A 20,615-nucleotide genomic window follows, 5' to 3' on the forward strand; every position below is an offset into this window, starting at 1 on the left:
GGGGGGAGGGGGGAATGGCGATCCTCACGGCATTGAAAGTTCTCCGTAAATATTTCGCGAAGAAAATACTGTGGCAATAAATGTAGGGAAGAGTGAGGTAAAACTAACACCTTTCATTACCTTTGACTTTTTTTGAAATGTTCATCACCTGTTCAATTCTTCATGAAATCGAATAATTTTATTTTCCAATTGAAAGACCAACTATTCCCTTTGCGATGAGCTCAGACTGAGCTCAATTGATAAACCTTTTTTTGAGTTATGAATATTTTAAAAAAAGTCAAAAAGATCCATTTTACCCCACCCTCCCCTATTCAGTGAATAATATTGCTATACCGAAATGTTTGGAGTAAATACTTTATGTACCCATCACTCATTTATTTTCCATTAATCTCCCACAATACAAACGAGCAATTACACCAATTGATTTAATTGATCCTGAAAAAATGAAGAAAATACGTGACGCACTCATATAACTGCTCATGCATTCCTCAGCGGAGTAAACTTATTCCTTAAAAATGCTTAAAAAACAAATAAAAAAACTCCCAAAATCATTTTTTCAACATCACCCCCCCTCCCCACTCGGCAATATTTATCTCCCGCGACCGATAAGATTGAACATCACTCGATAATTTATGTGGGTCACGCAGCTGCTTCACTCCCGCATCACTAAAATGCTCTCAAAATTAATTTCCATCTCAACGATAATGAACTGAAATATCTTAATCACCATATGTCGCAACGTCCCCCCTCCTCCCCCCCGCCCGCCGAAGACAGTAATCAATTATCATTTAAATTAAAACGTCAGAATCACAAGCCCCCGAAAATCGCGGGAGTGACGCCCATCGCCTTCAAATATCTAAAAGCGTTTCTTGAATATAAAAATCGTTTAGGAATGAGATTAATTACCTTTTCAAGTTCCTTCTCAATCTCGAGTGCTCGAATGAGCAGAGGTCCCCTCACCGCGTACTCCATGCGACGCAGATTCGAGTAAACATTGTCAAGAGTGAGAGTTTTTCCAGCTGATCCGGCCATGGTGCGACGATTGACTGTTACGATGCCGGTCACTGATTGCACTAGCCTTGTCATACCAATGTTTCGGCCTGATGCCGTACCAGCAATGCCCCGCACCCCGCACTTCCATTGGTGGACGGACGCACCTCCAGCCACCGCACTCCTCAAGTTTCGCGTGTGCGACATGATGAGGTCTACGCTGTGCATTTATCGGGGAACAGAGAGAGTGAGAGAGCGGAAAAAAGAGAGGAGAGTAAAAAGGTAAGAAGATGACTGTGATAGTTGGAAAAATTTATGGGAGGGAGGGTCCGCTCGGGGAGTGGGGGTGCGGCTGGGGATTGAAGACGAATGTGTAGTTTATGGCGCGTTCGGTGATCGCTCACACACGTATCGCGGAGCAATTTCGGGGAGACTGGTGGTGGAACGGATGCAAACCACCAACTGCCAGTCACCGAGATTTGTCAATTTCTTATTATGGAATAGCAGGGCCGAGTCAAGACACTGGGAATCGATGGGTTGGTGATACTGGGTGGAGTAGGTGGCGCGAGTGAGGGTACCTCGGGGATGTTTTGTTTTTGTTGACATGTCGGGGTTAAATGCGCGCGACGGGCCTGCGGAGCGCGAAGAATATTTCAAGGGCCAAGTGGTAACACGGTACAATAAATGTATTACAATTTATCATTGGGGGACAATGGGGTTAAATGGACACTTTTTACTTTTTTTCAAATGCTAATGAATGACTGAATTGTTGATGAAATTGAATCATTTTTTTTCAATGAAAAGGGAGATTCTGCCCCCTTGAGAGGAGCCTAGACTGAGCTGAATTGATAAATATGTGTATGAGTTATGAATATTTTTTAAAAAGTCAAAAGTTCCATTTTACGCCACCCTCCCATACATAGTAGTAAAATATATAAGTTGTATAATAGTCTCTTAATGTTAATTAATTAGTTAGTGTCTTTGTTAAACATATTTTATATCTGAATTGAAAAATTTTTGAAGAATTTTGAAATAGCTTTAATTTCTGCTTCTGAGGGACTTTAGGATATCTTAAATATTCAGTGGTCTGGGGTTAACCCCAAACCACTGGAGAGGTCTGCAAGAGCAATTGCTCTTGCTGATCTCTTTGAGGAGTGTTTTTCTTTCTTCCACGTGGTAAGGTACAAGTCAATTTTGACTATTGACAAGTTTTCAATGAATATCTCGGAATCTAAGGGAAATAGCAAAATTTTTGTTTCAACCTTTCCTGTAGAGCCGACTGGATACTACAACAAATGTGATTACGAAAATTTCGCTATCTTTCTTAGATTCGAAAATAATCCGCAAAAACTCAACTGAGAGATGAGTCGACTTAAAGCCTTTTACCACTTCGCTACTGATTTGGAATCAGGGATTTTTATTTTCCCGCGAAGTCGAGAATGTTCTGCTCTCTTTTATGAGGTTTGTGGGAAACTATCGAGTGGATTTCGGCACGGGGTTTCGGCACTGTACAACAATTTACTGCAGTTTTTCTTTCGAAAAGTTTAGAAACAACGCATAAAAATGATTGCAGAGTGATAAAACGTCGGGAGTTATTGAATAGTGATGAAAAGCAAAAACAGTATCTTTTTTTGCGGCAATCCGATCGATAGTTTGCCAGAAATTTACAAAAAACGGGAAAATTGGCTGAATGGCGCCAGAATGACGTTTAAGGAAATCCAAGTACTTTGGCAATTTTTTTTCTCCAGTAAAATGCTTTTTACTTTTGTAGTCGGAATATCAGAGCTTTCATTTCACCCCCATTTGACCCTAAGTTTATTTTATTATTTAAACTTTGCGCATCTGAATTTGAATCTTGATATTAAACCGTTAGAAAACATTTTAAAAATCTGAAAAAAATTCGAAAGTCATTCTTTTGGGGGAAGATGGATGAAATGATTTTCTCGAACTTGAACTTAATTTTTATGCGCGTCAAATCAATGGTTTTTATTTTTTACTACGAATGGAGACTTCATTAATTAGAAATGAAATCGTTAAATCGATCATTTATTTGATTTTAATGCGAGATTTATTGGAAATGAATGAATTATTTATTTCTAACAGTTGGAACATGCCCAAGGAAATGAAATTTATTAGTTCATTAATTTTCAATGAAAATATTGTTGACATGAGTGAAGAAATTACGAATGAAGAGTCTCATTTAGTTCAATTTTCTTAATTGTTTCGAAGATTCCGAGGGTATTTAATTCATCTAGAAATATTGTTTATGTAAATTAAATAAAATTTATCTGAAAAAATGAAGGGGTCTATTGACATAGCTCTGAATGAAGCTTTTTTTTCAGCTTAAACTTGATTTTTATTCATATCAAATTGATTTTTTTTCATATTTTACGTATTCTAATATAGAATTTATTTAGAATAAATGAATTATTCATTTCTCACAATTGAAGCATATACATTAAGATGAATATATTATTATTCCCAACAAAAATGTTGTTGAAAGTCATCTAAAATGAAAAAATTAAGAGTCTCATTTGGCTTGAATGCATCATTTTTTAGATGAAATCTGAATTTTTTTCCCGGAAGACATGTTTTTGATAAGTCTGACAGCGCCACTCTTAAAAAATTAAATTAGTGTTTTACTCATCTTTATTTTACGCAAAATTAATGATTTCTTGGGATTTAGGAAACTGTAAAAGACAATTTACAGATTTTTAATACATGAGGATAACTTATATTTATTATTATTCGCTTATGTAAGATCTTTGAATTTCGTTCTGAACTGAATACAAATAGTAAACTGATGTCAATTGTCTCAGTAAATGATAGCAGTCTATTATTCATTCGGCGAGGCAAGTGTTCGGATTAGGGACACGATCGAAAACGCGACTCGAGATGCGTGCGATCACAAGATTATTGTTTCGATCTCACTCAATCGTACACAGCAAGCATTTAGTTATGTAATAACAGCGAAAAATGATGGGATTGTTTTGAGAATTTTTGAGAAATTTTAGGTAAAGCGACGGTAAGCTGCGTTCTTACGTGAACCGAGAGGTGAGCGATCGGTGATAACAGCCGATGGAGGGTCAATGACTCGGTTTACTGCGCATTATTGTAATGACACTTGATGAACAGGTGATGCTTACAATGTCAAATTTAACGGTGAGGGTTCTTCTGAGAGTAGATCACCGTTTTATCGGCTGTAGGAAATTAGGATCGGTGGCACCATTCTCCGGGAGATGGCGCCAGACATTTGAAAAAATTGATATTCGAAATGCCCAATATTTATTTATTCAAATTTTTATCTTATCCTCAACCTGAGAAATCATTTACTTCAATTAAACAAACTTTATTTGGATCAAATGGGCTTATTTAATTAGCTCATGATTACGCTTTTATTCAAACTTGAACTTGATTTTTATTTGTTTTTTTATAATTTTTTTTTATATTTATGGTACTGAAGGGGTTTAAGATGCCTCAGCAATAAAAAAATTACTGAAATGCTGTGAAAACTTCGCGCCATGAATTTTCTTCCAACAATCAGTGGAAAAATAATTACAAAATTATTTTTTCAAGATCTGGATGGAACGAGTGGTTAATAATTTTAAGAAATTTTCAAAAATATGAGGTGGTCGCCAGGTGAAGGTGCCTCCATCTTGCTTGGATGCCCCTCCCTCTGCCGCCAGGTGCTTTAAACATGGCAACACCTCCACCTCGCACTTTTAAACCTTTCTTAAAATTATTTATCGTCTCCGGATCACTCCCAACTCACTTCATTCGGTTTCCATAAAGGGAACAAATTTTTTAAGCCATCTTTCAGATTTTTCCGCCCCCTTTTGGCAGAGAATTCATGGCGCAAACTTTTCGCCGCAGTTTAGTAGCTTTTTTTACTCCCGAGGCCTCTCAATGGGGGAAAGACGACTAGAATCACCTTGGAATATTATTCACGCCTCGCAGAATCATATAATTTCCATTGCCCTTCTATCAGTACTCCCCCATTCGACGCTTGATTAATCTAAACGAATAAAAAGACAAACACCCGCTCTATATTGCCTACAGATACGACATTGGGCTGTAAATCTCGTTGATGTCGAGGCTTGCAATATTTGAAATTCCCGGAAGGAGGATCACGCAATGTAAATTTGAGATAACGCACAATGTTCCCTCGAGTATTCAAACCCAGAGACGATGTTCCTGTTCTGGGAAAGACTGGTCGGGTCTCAGGGAGATAGAGGTGTGCCGGGTCCCCTCCCCCCCCCCCTTCGTGTAAATCTTGTAATTCTCTTAGCACAGACGACAAAGGATTTTTCATGTGTAAAAGAAACCGAGGCCGCACGTTTATTTCCCCCCAAGCTGGTGTATGTACTGCGGTTAGGCGCATGATTCGGAGAATGCACGAGTAAATTTTACCTTCGGTCCAAAAGTTAAATGGCATGGGAGATTACACCTGGATGAGTTACGGGGTGCCCTTGGCTTTTAGGTAGATGAAATTGCGTGGGGAAATTGCATTCTGTAACGAATATTTATGGATTTTTTTAAATTTTCTTTATTATGAATAAATATTCGGCCAGTTTATGCGTTACTTTTGAACATTCCTTGGAAATTTTGGCTGGAATGTTCAAGCGTTTTCTGGAATTTTTGATTTGAAACATTTAGTTATTTTTGTTGGGTTGAAATGAATTCCAATTTGTCTCGGAAAAACCAAAATTCAGGGAATTTAAGTTATTTGAGAGTCATTTTGGAGAAAGATTGATGAAATAATTTGAAATTTGCAATTTTTTAAATCACGAGCATTTTCGATGAATAATAATTTATAAACAATCAATTGTCCACCATAAAAATCAATTGTTGCGAATCGTAACAAAAGTTTAAATAACGTCAATTACTTATTTATAAATAACGAATGATAAAAAAATAATTCTACGCGAAATGTAACTTGAGTGACGCCGAATATTCATGATTTTTTTCAAATTTTTCTCACCCAATTTAATTGACAAATTTGATAATTGAAAATGGTTGATTCTATACTGTACCAAACCGTAAAAAATACTTAGCTATCTTTAATCGTTCAATGAAAGCTGCTATCAAGATGAAATGAATTGAATGGAGAATTCTAAAAAAATCGCCTCAGCCTTTTATTTTGGATGAATAGAATTCAAATTTTTTTAGCCACAGAATTCGTCATCAAATTGTGAATTTCTAATGTCAAAATTCCCTGAAAATTCAGGAACTGTTACAACTTATTGCAAGAATTCGTAATAAGATTTGGGTGGAAATTTCGGACATTTGTATCTCTGAAACAAATTTGATAGCAGAATAAATTTTTGTTTTCTTCTCTGTGCACATCTCGCAATAATCTAGCAATTCTCCGAGGTCACGACGTTCTCCCAGAACCCCTCATCTTGCTCCCGTTCTCACTCCCCCCCCCCCCCCAANCACTCCCCCCTCAAACCAAAATTTTAATCCACCTCGAGTTCATGGACCGAGCACGAAGGACTTACGGAGAATCGTGGTCTTCCGCAAGTGCCCGAGCCCTCTCTGTCTCCGCGAGTCTTGCGAGAATCCTCAACGATCGGTACCATCTTGCTCCTTTTTGTTTGCTCACTGTACCGAGAATCACGTGATAATGCATCTCTTTGTCGGCCTCCGCTGAAATTTCATACGTGACCCAGCGGCTCGCGATAAAAACCATTTTCGGGTTATTTCAATAGAGCGTTATCCAATTATTCGGAACACGATGAGGAAAACATTATCTCGATGAGATAAGAATTATCAGTACTGAGTTACCCAGAAAGTAACGATGTACGTACGATAATTGAGAGAAAGGATGGGAAAATTATCTCTTCATTTTCTAAGTAAAAAAACCGGAAAGTTTATATTTCGTTGAATTTTCCTGCGCACGGCTGACAGTTTTAGGAAAAAATCGAAAATTATATGTGACATTGAATTCCATTTAGAGTTAAGAAATAACGAAATTTCAAATTTTATTGGATATTGAAGGAACGTTCAATTTTTAATAAAAACATATTTAGTAATAAATTACGCTGGATTTTCAACTAATTAAAAATTCAATTCCATTAATTTTCATGGAGTAATTGAACTAAAATTCAAATTTTACTGGAAATTTAATGAAATTTCAATTTTTAATAATTTTTTTCTTCTCGTATACCCTTTCGGGTCTTTACGATTTGTTTTCTTCCCACCCCTCAACTCCCTGTACCGCATTCGCCGAAGGACAAGGGAAAACCTCATTTGAGGGAAAAACCTGCCCAGGTACAGTCGTTTCTTGCGAGACTCCCGCTCGACAATGAAATCGTGAGATTTAGAGTGTCACAAAATTTGCCCCCCCCCCAGCCGGGAATCGAACCCGGGTCTCCCGCATGCCAATCCCACACTCTAACCACACAGCCACCGCCGTCGGTAATTTTTAATAAAAACATGGATATTTAGTAATAAATTACGCTGGATTCTAAATTAATTAAAAATTCAATTTCATTAATTTTCATGGAATAATTGAACGAAAATTTACAGTTTTCAGTTATTTTTCCTTGAAATTTTGAATTTCAAATAACGAAATTCTGTGAAATTCCGCTGAAACAACAAAGTAATAGAAATTTCAAAGAATTCTGCCGGAAGTTTCAACGAAAAACTTTCAACTATAATTTCCCTCGTTATCAAAAGCCTCCAATCGTAAAAATAAAAACAGCTGATTTAGCATTTTCCAATAACTCTGTCTCACGAATGAATAAAAAATGAGAATAATTTTGACTGCTTGTGGTCTCGAATAAACATTCCTAACAGGAAATTCACGTCTCCTTCCTAATTCGACCTTCCACTCATTCGAAAAATCGTCAACATGACGTAAAGGCCAAACATCCCACGAGGCATCCGAATTACTCCGTCGACATTTACGTCAGATGTTGACGTATCATCCACTCGTGCTTTAATTCCATTTCCCTTTCGTCGTTGAAGAATTTCTCGGAACCAGATATTTAAACCCCACGTATATAGAATCGATCGTTCGAGCTTTGTCTCCCGTAAAATATTTGGCGTCTGACAGCCTCAGGATTAGGACAAAAATAAATATTGCTGGGTCGTCACCACTGTCTATTCGGCAATGACACACCAATTGGGTAGACTGAACTTCAAACGCTATTCCGAGAAGTATTGAGGATATCCAAGGGCTTTGGCTATTTTTTCTCCAGCGAAATGCTTTTTCTACTTTTGTAGTCGAATATCGGAGCTTCTATTTCCCTGTTTCCGAACCCTAAGTTTGACCCTAAGCTTCCGGAACACGATTTTATTATTTAAACTCAATATTGAACTGCTAGAAAATATTTTAAAAATCTAAAAAAAAAATTGGAAAGTTTACTTTTGGAGGAAGATTGAAAAAATAATTTGAAAAGAGCAATTTTTGAAAATTACCAGCATTTTCTACAAATAATTTATAAACAATTAATTGTCAACCATAAAAATCGTTTACTCGGCATCATAACAAATTTGTTCATGTTCAGAATTCAGTTCTGAAAATTGATCTGGTATTGCATATAGTATAGTTATTTTTGTTAATAAATTAGCAATATACTTCCGAATGGTCATTTTGCACATCATTCCCTTCTATCATGTATAATTCATTGTTTATTTCATTTTATTAAATTGAATAAGATTTCTTTTTAACAAATTTTGTCAGATTTTCAACTTAGTTGAATGTTATCATCATCATTATTCTCATTATCCCTTTCTTCTATACAACCGATTGTCTTTTTTACGGTTCTATCTCTCCCCTTAGCCCTTCGCTGAAATGTTAATACAAAAATTTTATTTACACATACTTGAATAAATTTGAAACATCACCTTTGAAGAAACTATCAGAAAGGTCACTTTCAGGAAAATTCATGAAAAATTCGAAATTTTCAATAATCATCTTAAAAATCAAATCAACCAATGTAACTATCGTTATCATCTTTTAACTTCGACTGAATGGCATTGAAACAAACATTTTAAGCTATGATTGAATTCATTTGAAGCATGATATTCAAATATCCCCGGAATTCTAATTTTTTAAAAATACCAAGTTTTTGCAAATTTTCAAATAAATCAAAATAACGATTATTGCCATCGCCTTCAAACAAATTTTTCAAGCAATCATTCAATCAATTTAGCACATTTTTTTTAGTTATCGTGGGAAAGCCGATTTTCGAAAAAATTCAAAAACCTACATTTGAAAAAAAAAATTCAATTTCATCCATTCGGAAGCAAAAATAAGATTTCCAAAAGTTGAAACAATTTCAATTATTTATTTATATCCAACAAATGTTTAAAAAAATAATTCTATGTAAAACGTAATATTAATGACGCCGAATATTCATGATTTATTTTCAAATTTTTCTCACGCAATTTAATTGACGAATTTGATAATTTCACATGGTTGAATCTATAGTGTGGTCTGTACCAAACTGTAAAGGATACTTGGATATCCTTAATGAGTCACAATTATCGTTGCGTTCTATTTCCATCAATTTTCATTGCAATAAAAATGCGATATGCACATAAGTGTTGTTTTTCCTGTGGAAAGTGATGTAAAAATAAACTATGAATTCACGGAATTCTCGCCTCGATCGAGAGATTCTGAAACAACTTCATACATGAGGATTCATCAACGTCAAGGTCTTCCCGTTTTTTTTTCAAAACACTTTTTGTTGGCTTTTTTATATCCTCGTTCATTCCAACGTACGAGCGCATGAAGGACGTTCCCGTGAACTCGTTAACCCACATTACAGATCTCTCATTGATCCGACGATACTACGTGCCTCTGTACATAAATAAACTAATGTTTAACTGGAAAATGTGGGGAATGTAATTTGTGGTTTAGGGAATTCGTGAATGGGAATTTTTCAGCAGATATCATTCTGTTTCGTTATGTTTCTGAGTACGGAATGAAGGAAAATAAACTCACTGCTTAAAAAATGGACTATTTGCCCCAGGGTTGAATGCTATGATCGACGTTTCCCGGAATGTCAATGCATTCTCATACGTCAAATGAAATTCGAGAAATGTTGGTTATGCATAAAACGATGAACAACTGTGGAAATTATTTTTTATGATGAAAACAAGATTGGAAAATGATAATTTTAAAACGCTTTCTGCTAACTAAATTTTTGATAATTTTTATTAACGCCTCTAAACAATTAATTTCAATCATTTTTGCATTGAAAAATTTAAGAAAGAGATTAGATTGAAAATTAAAAAATTGAACATTAAACAATGAAAATTGATATTATTTTTGTTTTTTTATATGCAAATAATTTTGTACGAAAAAAAAAATTATTGAAAAATGATTATTTTAAAACGTTCTCTGCAAAAAAAATTTTGATCATTTTTATTAACTCTTATTAACTGCTCCAACTCTAAATAATTGATTTCAATTTTCTCTACATTAAAAATTAAGAAAAGAGAATTAATTCACAATTTAAAAAATAAAATAGATCTTATTTTTGTTTTATGCGCAAATAATTTTTTATAATAAAAAAAAATGATTGAAAAATGATCGTCTTAAAATGTTCTCTGCAAAAAATTTTTTTTATCATTTTTATTAACTCCTATCAGTTCTTCCAACTCTAAATAATCAATTTCAACTTTTTCCACATAAAAAATTAAGAAAAGAGAATTAATTGACAATTAAAAAAATAAAATAGATCTTATTTTTCTTGTTTTATGCGCAAATAATTTTTTATGATTAAAAAATGATCGAAAAATTATCATTTTTATCACCTCCTGTCAATTCCTCCAAGTCTCAACAATTAAAGTCGATAATTTCTACGTCAAAAAAATTGAAGAAAGTGATTTGACTAAAAATGAAAAAATGAAAATAAACCTTATTTTTGGTTCTTTATTCAGACAAACTTATTAATAAAAAATGGAGTAATTGCCCCAGGGTTGAGTGCTGCGATCGCCGTTTCCCCGGAATGTCAATGCATTCTCATACGTCAAATGAAATTCGAGGAATGTTGAGGTTACGTAAAGAACGATAAACAATAATGGTCTCTTGGAAAAAAGTGCTATCAGTTTGAATTACATTTGTTTCATGCTAGTACTTGAGGCACTTGGGTCAAGTCCAAAGAGATTATATAATCAATTCTCATGATAGTAAAAACAAATTACTTCGGGGATAATTCTTTGGGACAGGAGTTTATGGCGACACTTTTCGACTCGGGGATTTGCAATTATAACAGCAATGAATACTGTACAGAGGCGTTTGTAGTCTTGAGTTGTCTTCGGTGACTGAATTAACCTGCGCACTGGCAAACGATTCTGGGAAGTCTCAGCGAGATCGCTTGGGAATAGTGGAGTTGGACTGTCAACAATTCGTGGAATATCGCGAAACTATGAGGAGGGAGCCGATGACTGCGCAATGCAGTCTCTCTGAATTTTCTCCCTGCTGGTTTTTATTCATTTTTTTGTTCTGGTTGCGATTTGCAATGTTGTTTTTACATCGGGGCCCCCTTGGCTGACGCTCAGGCCATCCGAAGCGATTCAGACGTCACGCTTGTCATGGTGAGTGACGTCGAGGGTTTTTTTTCGTTTGGGCTTGATTCTTGGGCATTTGGAGGATGAATAAAACATTGTGGGCTTTGTGATGGTTGGCGAGGGGATCTTTGGGGGCTGGGGTTGGGGGTCAGTTGATGTGAGGGAAAAAGACATTACGTTTACCCTAGCCTCGGGTGGCTTAAGGGTATCCAAGTATTTTTCTACAGTTTGGTACAGACCAGACTATAGATTCAACCATTTTCCATCATCGAATTTGGTAATTGAATTGCGTGAGAAAAATCATGAATATTCAGCGGCATTTGAACTACATTTTACACAGAATTATTGTTTTTTAAACATTTAGAGTTATGAATAGGGATGTTCACACATATCTCGATAGGAGTCAGGGGATTTTGGAGAAATAACAACAACGTTGATTAAATTGTCAAAAGAAGAGACGTTTCAATCAATGTCTAGTCATGTTATTACAAAATAATAATACAAATTTAATGTTGGAAATTATGGCTTGCATCGTGCACCTTTATGGGAAACAATGACAATCAGCATTTAGTCATGAATATGAATAAATCTGTTACGATTTCGAACAAATGATTTTTAGGTGGAAAAATGATTGGTTGTAAATTATTTATAGAAAATCCTCGTAATTTGAAAAAATGACAGTTTTTAAATTATTCCATGAAACTTTCTCCAAAAGTAAACTTTCGATTTTTTCAGATTTTTAAGATGCTTTCTAACGGTTCAATATCTAGGTTCAAATTGTTCAAATTCAAACCTGTGAAGGCCTGAGTTCCATTCAAAAATTAATTATAATTAATGAATTCTTGGGGATCGGTGAATTCTTAATTTAAAAGCGTATGAAATATTGGTTCAATCTAAACGCGTGGGACTACAGTCGCTAGGCACGAATGTAGAGAACCACTGTGCCCATTGAGTCAGTATGACCAATGGATACAGTGAAATCCCTGCATTATCGGCCGGCTGCACGACTGAGGTTTTCCATGGTTTCCCTGGCAGTCCAATCCCGAATGGGGTGCAGTTGGAGATAAAGTAAGTCGGCTCATGGTAACGCAGATAGGTAAGGGAACAAAATGTAAAAACCCGAGAGGGTATACACATGGAACCAAAAATATTGGTTCAATTTTAGTTTCTTTCAGCGAATGGAAAAATATGAATGATGTACCATAGCCCGGTGGCTTGGCGCAGTGGATAAGTTCGTTGCCTCACATGCGAAAGGTTCCGAGTTCACATCCCGGCCGGGTAGAATGGTGCGATCTAACCATTTAAAGTCTTGATCATCATCGCCGTATACCCGAACCGGGTCGAAGCGATGGAAAATAACGATAAAAAAAATATCCATTTATTTGTAACATGTTTGTATCAAGGACAACTCTGAATTATATTTTTACTGAAATTTCAAGGAATTTCGTCCCTAAAAATTGAAAAATTTATGGAAAAATTGAAAATTTTTATTTTTAGTCAAATTATATCATGAAAATTGAATACTCATATTTTTAAGGAAAATCCAAGTAACCTGGGGAATTCTCGCGTTTCTGATGCTCAAAAATTTGGAATTTTACGCAATTTTCAATGAAATCTAAAATTTCCATTTCGTTGCGAGGTGGCTTGGCGCAGTGGGTAAGTTCGTTGCCTCACATGCGAAAGGTTCCAAGTTCAAATCCCGGCCGGGTAGAATGGTGTGCGATCTAACCATTTAAAGTCTTGATCATCATCGCAATATACCCTAACCGGGTCGAAGCGATGTAAAATAACGATTAAAAAAAGTACCATATTACACATTTCCACTGAAACAATCTCTTCTTTATAATTTTTTGCGGGCGTTTTCCACGCGGGAGTTTTCCACGCATCTGGTTATCAATTGATGACACTACGCTAGGCTTGAGTGACTCAAGAGCCTTGAAATTGTACCGCTATTATAATCATCAATTTTTTTTTAACGACAAAGAAAAATTCTGAAATCAAAGTTAAATTCAAAAAGCAACTAGTCTAAAATGAAGATTAATCGATCGCAAACATTTCATTATTAAATCTTATTTTTTTAATGCACAATTGTAAAACTGAATTTTGAATGACAATTTCTAGGAATTCGAAAGCATAGTCTTGTGAGTCTTTCAGGTGATCACCCATCCATTTGTAAACCGCGCCTTGCGCTGCTCAACTTTCCATACATTTCTCCATGTATCAATAACAGTGCACCAACTCTAAGTGACTTAATAAAATTAATTTTCGACGATAATCACAATTGTCCATGGGAGCGATAATAAATTGCTTCAAAAGCAATAAAATTAGAATGTAAAAAAATACAAACAAGAGATTATAATTATCAACTAAATAAACAGAATCTTCCATACGATATCACAAAAAAATCGAAAATAAATATTAAAAGCGAATAGAAGACGAAGATTAATCGATCGTGAATATTTCATTATTAAATCGTAATTTTTTTTTTGCAAAATTACAAAAATAAACTTTGCGTAGAGTATGCTATGCGTAGGGTATTTCAACACACTTATGAGTTTTTGGGGTGATAACCCGTCCATTTGTCAACCGCGCTCAGCGCTGCTTAACTTTCCATCTCTCCATGTATCAATAACAATGCACCAACTCTAAGTGACTCAATAAAATTAATTTTCGACGATAACCCCAATCGTCCCTGCGCGTAATTCATGAATTGATCGAAAACAATAAAATTAGAATGCAAAAAAAAACAAAAATTGAAAGAGATGATTATCAACTGAAAACACATAATCATCCATACGATATTAGAAAAATAGGGAATAAATATGGGAACAAATGCATCATTCCCCAAATGCAAAAATAAATCCTGATGAATCACATTATTTTCGCCACTCGTGACTAATGAAAACCCCATGAATAATGACAAATAAATCATGACAGATTGATTTACAGTACAAAATTAGAATAGACAGTGTTAAACAGAGCCATCGTATTAATTCCAACCGACTCGTTGAATTTTCACTTTGTGAAGTCTCAGTCGTTGTAAATTATTCACACTGTGCCAAACTGATTCTCCCCCAGATTTGCCAGCTGGTCTTCTCCTGCGTGAAATCACGCGCCAAAAATGCAACTCACACTGCACTCTGTCTTTACCCAGAAATGCTGAAATAGAGTGCATTTGTGACACGTTGGAAAAAAATGATAAAGTATGTGGGTCGATGTGACAGTCAATTTCATGGCACATTCACGGGAGTTCTATTTCGGTGAATAATTGTAATCTATTTTTCTCTCTTATGAAACACTATCAAATTTTTTGGGAGCAGTTGCTGCATTTGAATTTCCGATGTTACGAATTGGAATTCGTGAAATTGTAATTTGCAACATTCTTGGAAGTTTTTTTTATTCATACGCATTTTAAACCTTACAGTTTATTCTGTAGGTTGTTCTTCATTTTGGAATTTCAATGAAATACAGGCTTTGTGTTTCGGGAACTCTTTAAGAAAATTGAACATTAAATCATTGAATATTTCAGAAATTGACTGATTTGTCAGTAACAGCATATTTGGAAATTTCACTAAAAATTTAATGAAATTTCAGTTTTTTCTACTTGAATTGTGAATTAAAAAAACAAATACAAAAATCAATCAATTTTTATTCATTTTCATGGAATAATTGGGCTGAAATTCAGAGTTCTCATCAATTTTTTCTCTTGAAATTGTAAATTTTCAATGAAGAAATTCCTTAAAATTCCAGTAAAACCCAAAAAAATGTTCGAAATTTCAGGATTTTTTACTTAAACTTTCAGAAATAATCATCTAACAATGAATATTTCATAATTTTATTATCAGAGCGGCATTACAGAGCGCCGTAGCGGCCTGTTATTCTGGGAAGACAATCGACATGGAGGCAAGTGCTTCTATCAGTCGTGGGATCAATCGTTATCAAAATTCCCGGGGCACCGCGTAAGTTTCACGTATTCCGAGCTTCCTGGAAGTGCTCAGAGTTTACTGTTTAAGGTCGTTACCACCCATTGATCAGGAGAGAATCCAAATCTCCCACTGGGAAGGAAAAAATTAATTATCAGATTTTTTTTCGTCTGTGTTTTTTTTTAGCTCGGGTCGCGGCCAATCCGCCTATCGATCTTTGCTCTCGTCCGTTCGGGTGATCTTCTCATTTCTGAGAGAGATTGACGAGCGTGATAGGCACGTTCCACTTAGCGATTTCACGTTCACATATGAGTTGAGAATGAATGCTGGATGAATGGAAATTCGAGATGACGAGTTCTTATGTTTGCTTGAGTGAGGTATAGAGTCAGGCAGTGGTGAGTGTGGTTGCTGAGTGGATGGGTGACCGGATGAGCCAAAGGCGGAGAAAAATGTGAGGGAAAGACATAAGAGCATTGCATCTAGTTCCTCTGCATGTGATACAGGGATCAATTTTTGAAAAGTCGTTTCCAATGAATATTTCGTAATCTAAAGGAGAAAGCAGAATTTTTGTTATAACCTTTTTTGTAGAGCCGATTGAGAGCTATAACAAATGTAATTATGAAAATTTCGCTATCTTCCTTAGATTCCAAGATATTCATTGAAAACTGGTCAATAATCAAAATTGACTTATATCGTTTTACCACTTCGCTACTGAATTTAATTTCGACAATCAAAATTAACGAGAAACAAATTATTAATCAAATAATTAATCCGGCAACTATGAACTGTAGGTGGAAATAACAGATAAAATTTTTAAGATGCATTAAAAAAAAGCTGCAAATCGTTTCGCCTCTTTAGCTCAGTGGTAGAGCACTGGTCTCGTAAACCAGGGGTCGTGAGTTCAAACCTCACAGGAGGCAGGTATTATTTTATAAATTTCCCTCTCACGATTTCCATTTTTTTTTCTTCACAATCTCCGAACAATGGAATTTCTATTCACCATGGAAATTCCCGCACTTTTATATCCATGAAAAAATATTTATCGTGACTTATTGAGATTATACCGAGAATCGATGTTCACTCGGGCCTAGGTAGAGGGCTCATGATGCCTTGAGAAAAGAGTAGAGGGGTATAAATGCGAGACAGAGCCCCTGGCTTCCTAAGATGATCGATGTGCAGAGCGAGCAAGCGTTCTTGAAACTCGAGGCGGTGCGAGTAATGACGATCCGGAGAATTCGAAAAAAAAAGAATTGTAAAAAATGAGGAGGAAAAAAATAAGAGGAAAGGATCGTGGCAGGAGTCTTGTGCGTATGAATAAGCAGGTGAGCTTCGACGAATGAGATCGAAACCGTGAACATGATGAATAACGATTTATTTTCGGGGAAGACTTTTTAAGAGTCGAGGATTTTTTCTTGTTTGATCGTGAAAATGTGTCCATCAACGTCATGAAGTTTTCTATTCTCGGAGGATAAAGTGAGGAATCACGCAATTTTTTTTTCAATGTTCTTGTTTCCAATCCTGTAATGGCTCTAGAAATTTTAGGCTAATTGTCACATTTATTTTTTTAAATAATGCGTACATTTTCGGGGAGTCAAGTCTACCATAATTCGCTCACACAGTTTCAATTCTAAAGATAATCTCGAAAAAAATCGTCAATTAAACGAAAAAAAACGGGTTAAACTTTGCGCTGTGAATACTCAGGCGAAATTGGATAAAAAAACCTGAAAAATGTCTCAAAAATTTCGTTCTCTTTATAAAAACCGGATGAAGTGAGTTGAGGATATTTTGAAGAGGATAAATAATTTTAAGAGGGCTTTGAAAACGCGAGATGGAGGCGCCGCCATCTTTGAAGCCCCTTGCGGCAGGGGGAGGGGGTATCCAAGCAAGATGGCGGCGCGAAGTTTTTCCCGCATTTCAGAAGCTTTTTTTTACCCCAGAGGCTTCTGAAAATAATTTGATTCACTAATTTTCAATTGGTCATTGCCACGATCAATTACCAATCGCGTTATAGGATTAAATGATTTCGTGTGACGACTCGTCAGTTCTTCGCGTGCCATTCAATCTCCCCCGGAACAATATAAATACCAATTTCTCGTGATATGCGGGGGAAAAAAAACTGCAAGGACTAAAATTGCGCGAAATCCAGGGCGTGGTTGTTGATCACCCGGGGAATGGTTTAGCCGGAATCGACGGAGTGGCCTATCTGTATTTCCAGCGCTACGGGGTCAACTCTATACCATGAACGGGTGTATAAAAAATCGGGAGAGAGAGGGAGGCGAAAGAACTTGAGCTATACGACGCGCTGGGGACTGGGTTCCGGTAAGTCGTTACCGATAGTGACTTTAACGAGTTTTGGAGAAGTGTGCTGGTTTCGAAAAAATATATCGGGACATAATCAATGGCGATGTGGCCTTTTACATCTGCGAAATTATTTCCTCCTAGTCCAATCAGTTTTTTATGCGCTGAGAGGTTATTTCCGCGAGTTAAGTCGTAAAATGCGGTGACAAAGTCATTTGAGGATTTTATGAATTGCGAATTTATCTCGGTTTTTTTTCTTCTTTTGTTGATTGAGATTTTTTTAGAGAAGAAAAAAATATATCTTCACTTTCTTGAGTGAAAACGAGAGTAAAAAAAATTCGAGTTCAAATTAGATAATTTTTTGGGGTCACTGACTTATATTACATTGAAAATCATTAAAATTACCAATTTTAAAAAATCTGCATCTGCATTGCGCGACTCTTTTCCCGTAGCTTTCATTTTTCTGATGAATATTAATTTTTAAAATGCAGCATCAATGGTGGTGTGACCTTTTACATCGTAAAATGTGGTGACAAAATCATTTGACGATTTTATGAATTATGAATTTATCTCAGTTTTTTCTTTTTTAATTGATTTTGAGGGTAAATTCCTAGGTATTTTTTTAAAGAAGAAAATAAGAGAAAAATATCTGGACTTTCTTGAGTGAGAACGATAATAGAAAAAAGTCTTATACAAATTGAATAATTTTTGGGGTCATTAACTGAATTTTCTGATGAATATTAACTTTTAAAAATACAGAATCAATATGGATGTGGCTTTTTACATGGATACAATTACTTCTTCCTAAACCAATCGTTTTTTATGCAGTGAAAGGTTATTTCCGCGAATTAAGTCGTAAAATGTGGTGACAAAGTCATTTGATGATTTAATGAATTATTAATTCATCTCGGTTTTTTTCTTCATTCATTGATTTTGAGAGGAAATGTCAGGAGATATTTTTATGGATGAAAATTAAAACAAACCATGTCTTCGCTTTCTTGAGTGAAAGTGAAAGTAAAAAAAAATTCATACAAATTGAAAATTTTTTTTAGGTCATTGACTCATATTACATCAAATATAATTAAAATTCCCAATTTGAAAAAATTCAGCATCAGCATTCCACGACTCGCTTCCCCGAACTCTCGCATTTCTGATGAATATTAATAAAAAAATACAATTTCTTCGAAATTCGATTAATTCTCTCCCTCACTGATGCATATAATGCCTCCCATATCTGGTGGTTGGGGTCCATAACTCGAGATGCATACTAAACCGCAGCGTAGAAAATAAAGCAGGGAAAAGTCAATTTCAAAGAACTCGTTGGGTTAGAGTCCCGTGGGCGTTCCACGCCATTCTGCAGTCTCCCATGTATCCACATGTGAGGGTAGAATATACTGTATTATATACCTGGGACTACCCGAACGATGCAAGGAGATTTACCTCCTGACAATCTCCGCCCACAGGGGGTTTAGATTATAACGAACCAAGTTGCGTTTATGTACTCACTTTGATTGGAAGTATGAGGGAATCGATTGCAACCTCGGGCCTCGAGCCACCAGCATTGGTATCATTGTAAGCGGTTTACGTGGATTCTACGAATTATTGCGGTATGCCCTTATTTTACAATACTATGCGTCATTGGGATTATTGATAAAGGGAACGAAATTTTATAAATCATCGATTTCGAGAGTTTTAAGCATGAAATTCGCCGATTGAATTTATTTAGTCGAATTTTTTCCCCAAAATTGACGACTTTTTAATTATTGTATGAGTCTTTCCCAAGAGGTAGACTTCCAAATTTTTTTTCAGGTGTTTTTCTTTTTTTTAATTGAAAATTTAATTGTCCATGAAATTTCATTTTTTTTAAATTTCTTCTTTAAAATTCATTTTTAATTGAAATTTCATAGATATTTTAGAAGTAATTTTCAGTTCAATGACATTAAATTCTATTTTTTACTTGAATTTTCCTGACTTCTATTCATTTTCATGGAATAATTCATCTGAAATTTACAGTTTCAAAATCACAGTGAAACGGTTACCTGACAAAAATTTATTAAACCAGGCAAAAAGGTTTTAAGCTAGATTTGTTGGTCATAGTATGATGATTGAAAAATTTAATCCATATCATAGAGTCCAGAATATCAATTTCGCATAACGTCTACATATAATGAAAATGTCAGGGAAATTCCACCGCAATTGCTGAATAAAAAAAAGACAACTATTCATCGAAATGCATGTAAAAAATTCTTTCACCAATTATTTTCTCGCAACGTATTTCACGATTCAAAACGAATTTTTCCATCCTTCTCAATAATCCACTCACAATCTCCGATATCGTCAGACTCCGGAGGAAGAAAAATCACATTAAAATGCAAAGTTGTGGAAAGACGTCATCCCGAGAGCGAAGGAATCTCCTTTTTCTAACGAGTTGTCTCTAATTGCCATTGGGCAATTGATTTTTTCATTATATTCGAGCCTCGTCTTCGAGATTTTAATAACTTGTAGTAGTCCGCCTGCGGCTAGATGGAGCCACTACGAGTGCGTAAAACTGTTCATGTCATTAGGCCCGATAAACCGCGCTTCTAACCTCGCTTCGCTCGGTTAGATCGCGGTTTTCGGGCCCAACGACATAAAATATCGTATGTCACACGGCGATAAAAGCATTAACTGGCGAATGTGATTATAATCCTCGCCTTCGCCTCGGATTATAAACTCACATTCGCCAGATAATACTTTTATCGCCTTATGACATAAGATACTATTTTTGGCCCGTGAGAGGTGTGCGTGCTCGCCGAATGCGAGTGCTACGCTCCCAAGAGTCAAAGAACACTTTTTCCACAAGTCTCGAACCCTATTTTTCATCACGCTGTGACGAAA

General features: G+C 35.6%; 1 protein-coding gene and 1 non-coding gene across 5 annotated transcripts in view; one reads left to right on the forward strand and one right to left on the reverse strand.

The window, feature by feature from the left end:
• Positions 1 to 4,163, reverse strand: part of LOC107041409 (alanine aminotransferase 1) — a 12,467-nt gene extending 8,304 nt beyond the window's left edge. Inside the window, exons 1-2 of one of the 4 annotated variants that reach the window (XM_015261971.2) lie at positions 4,137 to 4,163; positions 907 to 1,210 (exon numbers count right to left, since the gene is read on the reverse strand). In XM_015261971.2, the coding sequence (XP_015117457.1) occupies positions 907 to 1,197 (291 nt within the window). In that variant the 5' untranslated portion in view covers positions 1,198 to 1,210; positions 4,137 to 4,163. The other 3 variants (XM_015261972.2, XM_015261970.2, XM_015261969.2) reach the window with 3 other exon arrangements.
• A 12,125-nt stretch (positions 4,164 to 16,288) lies between these two features.
• Trnat-cgu lies at positions 16,289 to 16,360 on the forward strand. The gene has a single exon. It is a non-coding gene; the product is annotated as a tRNA-Thr (tRNA).
• Positions 16,361 to 20,615: the final 4,255 nt, after the last annotated feature.

This window comes from Diachasma alloeum, unplaced genomic scaffold, assembly GCF_001412515.2.
Source record: "Diachasma alloeum isolate Michigan unplaced genomic scaffold, Dall2.0 Dall_scaffold_00364, whole genome shotgun sequence".
Taxonomy (NCBI): Eukaryota; Metazoa; Arthropoda; class Insecta; order Hymenoptera; family Braconidae; genus Diachasma; species Diachasma alloeum.